This window comes from Oryzias latipes, chromosome 24 (genome assembly GCF_053564925.1).
Source record: "Oryzias latipes strain Hd-rR chromosome 24, Olatipes_Hd-rR_3.1".
Lineage (NCBI taxonomy): Eukaryota > Metazoa > Chordata > Actinopteri > Beloniformes > Adrianichthyidae > Oryzias > Oryzias latipes.
Genome location: NC_136260.1, coordinates 13,478,233 through 13,485,155, shown reverse-complemented (window position 1 = coordinate 13,485,155; position 6,923 = coordinate 13,478,233). Strand labels below are relative to the sequence as shown.

The following is a 6,923-nucleotide window of genomic DNA, read 5'->3' as shown; positions in this document are numbered from 1 at the left end:
AAACAAAATTATAAAAAATGTGTCTCTGTCCAAATATATATTGTCCTGACTGTATATGAGCGCTGAACTGCTCAGTAAGGTGACATTTGTAAAAAAAAAAAAAAAAAAAAAAATTTGTCATAAAGGAAACCCTGTAACTCCCTTACAAATCTGATCATAACCCAGTACATCATCATCTGCTGTTTATTTCATTATTATTTATTTAAACTGCAACAACTGCACCTTGGCAATGGTCTGCTTGAGCAGAAGATGCCCTCAGAGACTGCTTTGCCCCATGGGATCTCATGGTGAGGAGACAATGTCTGCGATGGGATGCATGATAGACAATTTGAACTTTTAAGGGAGGTACAGAGAGAAAAAAGCTTGCCTCAAAAAGGCCAAATAAAAATACAACAGGTTGCTGGAGAGTACGCCTAGAGATGATAGGGTGTGGGAAGCCTGGAATGTTATGAAAACCAAAACACCAAGAAGAGTCTAGACGTATATGCTTGAAATATAGGATGCATTGCAATGATAAAGCAGTTTTCAGAGAGTATTCAGAATATTCAGTATACAAAAAAAAAGTATTCAGACTATTCTGTTTCCCATCTGGAACAATTATAGCCTAGTAGGAATACTACATTTTGACCAACTTGACTGACATGAAGCAAAGAAATTATAATCTTTGTGTGTTAGGAAGGTTTAAGGAGGCAATTGCAGGCAGTTATTTGGAAAGAAGTGAAAATCAGGGTAAGGAGTTGGGTATGGTTAGGGTTTGGTAAGTAAGTAAGTAATGTTTGGTTGAAGTAAAAAAATTTAAAACTTTGAAGGGGAAGTCACATGATATTAAAGGTTGTAAAAAAAAGTACAGTGACCTATTTTTTTTTAACATTGTCTGTTTTCTGGTTGATTTACAGGTTATGAGCTTTTTTCCAAGAATGATGTCACACAAAAATTAAATTGAAAACATTTGCATCTCTACATAAATTGTCTTTATTAGATTTGTAAAACACTCAAAAACACAGCTCTTTTTTTTGCAAGGTCAGATTACATTAAATTTACAGTTAAACCTGGGTCAACTGCCAGGGTTTGTGTTTATTTTACATGTCTAAACTCCTCCCTTATGGTGGACTTTGCTTTGAGTGATCCTACACTTATCCTGAGGAAAAATACCCCAACAAGCATATTTGTTTCTGCAGTCATGGGGGTTTGGGATACGCTTCTCCCCTCCCTTAGTCCTTCATCCCTGTTGGGGGCCGGGGTGCTCCTACTTTTAGTATTTCTTTTTTGTCCCCACAGGACCAGTTCCCAAAAACACAGAAAGGAACCACCAGGACCAACACCAATTCCCATTCTTGGCAACCTGCATCAGCTGGACCTGAAAAGACCTGATCAAACATTCATGAAGGTGAAGCTGATGTCCGTGTTTCAACACAATTGTGAGATATTGATGGTTTCTAGTAATATTCCAATATGCAACTTATTGAGTTTGTGTTGTTTAACTCTAAAAAAAGATCACTTTTATGATTTTATGTCCTTCACCAATTCCAATAAATTGAATGGACCAACACTCATTTGGCTGGACAAGTGTACATCACATAACATTTTAAAGGGTGACGCATTGTTTAAAAAAAATTTTGTGGATGTAATTTGAAAATTTTTTTTTTATTCACCTTCTTTTTTATGATTCATTCTCAACTCTGAAAATATTTGCTTGTAAGAAGAAGCTGGTTGATAGAGGACCCATCTGTCCATGGTTATAACAGTCTAACAGTATAACAGTCCCAACAGTTGTTAAAGATCCACAGCTGTGTCTGCTCTTCTGGAGGAAAACCAGTTTGTTGGGTTTTTAAAGACAGTTGGAGATGGATTGAAGGCTGTACCGTAGTCCGCCTTTTCTGACAAAAAAGTGCTTCTTTAAACCTTGTTCAAGTCATCCTTTCTCTCCAGATAAGATACAGCCTCCAACGTCTCTACACATATGGTTTTTACCCATCAGGTGAAGGTGTAACATTAGAATTCAGTCAACTGAAGTTGGTCCTGGACCAGATTCTGCAGTACACATTCACCTGAGGGACTAAAATCCATATCCTTGGCACAAAAAAAATGAAATTTGAGTAAAAACTACACATTCGAACAAGTGATCAGATGTCCAAAGGGGGTACAAGTCATTTTTACTTTCAAAATTGACTTGTTCTTTACATGAATGCTCCCATCTGGCCTTTATCTTGCTGGAGCATCCTGTAAAATTCCCCGTTCAGACATTGACCCTACTGGCGGATGAAAAACAACGTCTGTTGCAGCCAAAAACTATTATCCAATCAGGCTCACCCTTGATGAGGCCACGATGCCCTAAGTGGCCCTAAGTTTCAAAATTTTCCGCACCAGTGGGTGGAGATGCAATCTGACACAGGTGGACTGGAATAAGACTGTCAGGTGTTGCTTGGCTATCTTGTATCCTTTCTTTAAACATCGAATCCCACCATCTGCCACAAGCAGGGTCAGCTTCTATCTGTCTGTCTATCCTGTCTTAATCTTATTTTATCATAAGTTATCTTATGTTTATAATATCTTCAATATTGCTGCATTGATCTGCATGACAAACCTTTTATTATAAGTCTTTCACATTCTATTATAATCTGAGAGACAAAATCTGAAAGTTAGTTAACTTTTTTTTTTTTTTTACACAATATAGAAATTTTTAGGCTGTAAAACCCCTCACTTTTCTCTTTTGTTCAAACTCTCAAAGTTTAAACCTTCATAGAAAAATGACTCCAGTATGACAGAATGAAAACAAATATCTGATCAAGGGCAAAGAACCATGTCAATTTGGCAAATTGACTTGTATGCAGGATGCCAATCACTGTGTAGAACACAATGAGCTGTACAAAAAAAAAAAAAAATGTGCTAAATTGCACCATACGAAAGGTGTAAAAAAGTGAGACCACAAAATGTGAACCATGTTATAGTGAGGGAACACTGTAGATCCTGTTAGTTAATAAACATAAACAAAAGGTCATCCAAATGGTACAAAATGAATTTTCCCAGAATGTGGTTTGATGACTCCAGAGTTCTTTATATAAAAGAAAACCTTTAAATGTTTCTTTGTAAATTAAATGGAATTGATTGACCATTTACCACATCTAACATTTGAATTCTTCTTACAGATTTCAAATGTATTTTTGTTTGTATATAACAAACATCAATGTTTCCTTAGTTTGCCAAGAAATATGGGTCTGTGTTCACGGTTTACATGGGCCCCAAAAAAACGGTGGTCCTAACGGGCTACAAGACGATGAAGGAGGCCCTGGTTAACTACGCCGAAGAGTTTGGGGAACGGGAAGCACCAACGGTGGCGAAGGAAGCGCATTTAGATTGTGGTGAGAACATTTTCTAATCAAAGCGATTATGTACTTTAAGGAAAAGAAGACATGAGGTTTCTAAAGGTTTTAAAACTTAAAAGACAAAATGTCTCAAGTGGAGTTTAAGATAAGATAGTTTGTGTCATTAAACGCAAACTCAGACTAACAATAGATGACATAACGAAATGACAATGCGGCTTTAGGTCTTTATAACTGTTTTAGGTATTTATCCTTGTACATCTTCCGAAAAAGTTTAAGAAAATTTGAGTTTGACTTTGACTGAAGCCAAAACCAAATTTTTGTTTTCAGTTATAGATTTGCTAATTGATCGTGGTATTTACCATTTATCATGTTTTCAACCACCTTTTATTATTTTTTTACTAACTACTACTGTATTTCACATTTGTTGTTATAAGGGATAGCATTTGTGTTCACATAGTTCTGTGACCTAGAAAAAACCCAGACATTTGACCTTTTCTGTGAAATGCCATCAGTAGCGGTAACCAAAGCCAGTTCACGTTGAGTGTTTTGTGGATATTACCAGGTGTTGTTTGGGCAAACGGAGCCTCCTGGAGAGAAATGAGACGCTTTGCTTTGTCAACTCTCCGGGATTTCGGAATGGGCAAAAGAGCATGTGAGGACAAGATCATCCCGGAATGTCATTCTCTTTTGAAGGAAATCAGAAAGTTCCAAGGTAAGCAAGTATGCGATAGATGGGTCTTTGGGACCAGGATTAATCAGCTCTGTTCTGTGCTTCTAAACTGTTAAGTGTTTAGATGTTTCTTTCTTTTTGTAATAACAGGTGAAGCTTTTGATCCAACCTTGATCATAAACTCCGCTGTCTGTAACGTGATCTGCTCCATGGTCTACGGCACCAGGTTTGAATATGATGACCCAGATTTTAGAACCATTTTGAGCCGAACAATGAAAGGAATCCAACTTCTTGGCTCTCCGGGTGTCCAGGTATGATGTTCCTGCTTAAAAGAAAATCACAGCTGCAATTTGGGGTGAGTCAGTACTTCAACCTATTTTGGTCTTTTTCTTATTTATTACAGTTGCACAACCTGTTTCCAAGGATTGGCAGACTGTTCCTGTCTGCAAGTAAACAAATTAACCAAATATTCACCGCCAATAAAAATTATCACTTGAAGCTGCTCAAGGAGACCTTCACTCCGCACACATGCAAGTCTATTGCAGATGCCTTTCAGCTGCGCCAGCAAGAGGTAATCCATGTTAGCTGTCCGACAGGACACAATGGTGGATAATGGAAACAGGAATAAAACTTTAATAAAGCACATTTTTTAAATGGTTTAAATTGATAATTCTTTTAAAAGAAATCATGGGTGCCCAAATGCAAGCCTCGAGGGCCGGCCTCCTGCTGATTTCACAGAAATCCTGATTTCTGCTGCTGATTACCTGGATCAGATGTGTTTTGCCAATAAGGAGCTTCAATGGAAAGTTGGTTGGAAAACATGTAGGACACTGGGCCTCCAGGCCTGGTTTGGGGCACCCCTGAATTCTAATTAATCTAAGTAATTGAAAAATAGCTTGTCAGGTTCTGGAGTTGAAACCTACATTTGTCTGTTATGTTGAAACTGAATGACAATTAAAACAGCTATAAACTAAGAAATGTACCCTGTAAACAACTGTCATGACAATAGCTAGTCAGGGAAGCCAAAAAATTGTAAATTGGATGTGAAAGTGTAAGCTATTTGCCATAAAGATTGATCATTCAATTTGAAAGAAACTGGTACACAGATATTAAAAATAGCTTGATTCCAGAAGGCTAGTAAAAAACAAATAATAAGACAGACTTCACTCATTCTACATGTTTCTGTGGTGACGTATCATTCACATTTTGCACCGGATCTTCATCTGCAGGAAGATGGTTTTCCGAACAGCCACTTTCATGATGCAAACATTTTGGTAACTATTATGAACCTGTTTACTGCCGGTACTGAAACAACAGCAGCCACACTGAGATGGGCTCTTCTCTTTATGGCGAAGTATCCAAAAATACAAGGTGAGAAGAACTACGCAAGTTTATAATCTTCATGATCATGATGCTGAAGTTGTTCCTGTTTCCTCCTTTTTCTGGTAAACATTCCAGACCAGGTTCAGGAGGAGCTGAGCAGAGTGATGGAAGGCCGTCAGGTGACGGTCGAGGACAGACAGAGGCTGCCGTTCACAGATGCCGTCATCCACGAAACGCAGAGAAAGGCCAACATCATCCCATTGTCCCTTTTACACAGAACCAGCCAAGACGTCACCTTCAAGGGGTTTTTCATTGAGAAGGTTTGTCTCGTACTTCTGCTGCGTTAAAAAAAAAAGTGTAAATCATGTTAAATAGGGTAAATTGTGTTCCATAAAGTGGCCATCCATCTATTTTCTATCCTCTCTTGTCTACAGTAGTGCAGTGTAGTAAATGGGTCTACTATTGGATGATCAATTAGTCCATCACAGGGCAATTCATGCTACCTCCTATAATTGTTTTTTCTCCATAGGGCACAACAGTGATTCCAGTCTTGACGTCTGTCCTTTATGATGAGAATGAGTGGGAGAAGCCAAACATCTTCTATCCCGCCCACTTCCTTAGCAAAGATGGAAAGTTCCTCAAGCGTGACGCCTTCATGCCCTTTTCAGCAGGTTTGTGCCGCATTTGTTTCAAGCCCTTGAGTCTTACGAGCAAAAGCTGAAGATCAGTATCTTGTAGGGCGGAGGCTGTGTCTTGGAGAGAGTCTGGCCAGGATGGAGCTCTTTCTGTTCTTCTCCACCCTCCTCCAACACTTTCGTATAGCTCCTCCTCTTGGAGTTTCAGAGGAAGAACTGGACCTGACTCCACGCCCGGGAGGCACTCTCAGTCCTCAACCACATAAACTGTGTTTGGTTTCACTAAAGTGATGCAGGTTGTTGACATGAAACAAGTTTTAAACCTTGTTCAAGCTGAAATCCACCTCAGAAGAATAGAAAACGGCCCCATGATGCTACCAAAGGCTTTGGGACGTCTGCCGCCACACATGAAACTCAACTGTTGAATGAAGTTCAATTCCATAACTTCTGTTAAGAAACAGGTTTAAAAATGAAAGTTGGTGGAACCAGACCAGCTTTTAAAAGTGGTTTCTTCAGGAACCAGTGGAAATAGCTGTGAATTATTCTTCAGCAGCCAGCAAGCAAAGGAACTGAAATTATGAACGATGTTAAGCTTTAGGGAATATTTGCCAAAGAAAATCTCCACAAGATTTTCTCCTATAAAATGTTTATTAACTGAAGATATATTTACAGAAGTAAATCTGATATAGTTTGTATGTAAACAAGCAATGAGGACAAAATTTATTTACATGTATTATATATACATAATACTTAGAATGAAAACATCAAAAGAGTAAATTGCCATCCATTTAAATCTGATTTCTTTTTAATTTAAAGTAGTATTTGGCATTTAAATAACATTTAAAATAAGACACTAAAATCATGTTTTTACTTTGCAGACTGATTTGTATTTATCATTGTTTTTGTGTCTTTCAAACAACATATACCATTAATAAATTTTATATATACATACATATGCATTAGTAGAATCCT

The 6,923-nt window shown here is 37.9% G+C and overlaps 1 protein-coding gene across 1 annotated transcript; it reads left to right on the top strand.

Annotated features, from left to right (window-relative positions):
* Positions 1-1,145: 1,145 nt before the first annotated feature.
* On the top strand, positions 1,146-6,901 carry LOC101155397 (cytochrome P450 2K1). Its single transcript, XM_004083796.3, has 9 exons — positions 1,146-1,387; positions 3,197-3,359; positions 3,886-4,035; positions 4,144-4,304; positions 4,397-4,564; positions 5,223-5,364; positions 5,452-5,636; positions 5,846-5,987; positions 6,055-6,901. The coding sequence occupies exons 1-9, from the start codon at positions 1,181-1,183 to the stop codon at positions 6,240-6,242; spliced, it is 1,506 nt and encodes a 501-aa protein (XP_004083844.1). The 5' UTR covers positions 1,146-1,180; the 3' UTR covers positions 6,243-6,901.
* Positions 6,902-6,923: the final 22 nt, after the last annotated feature.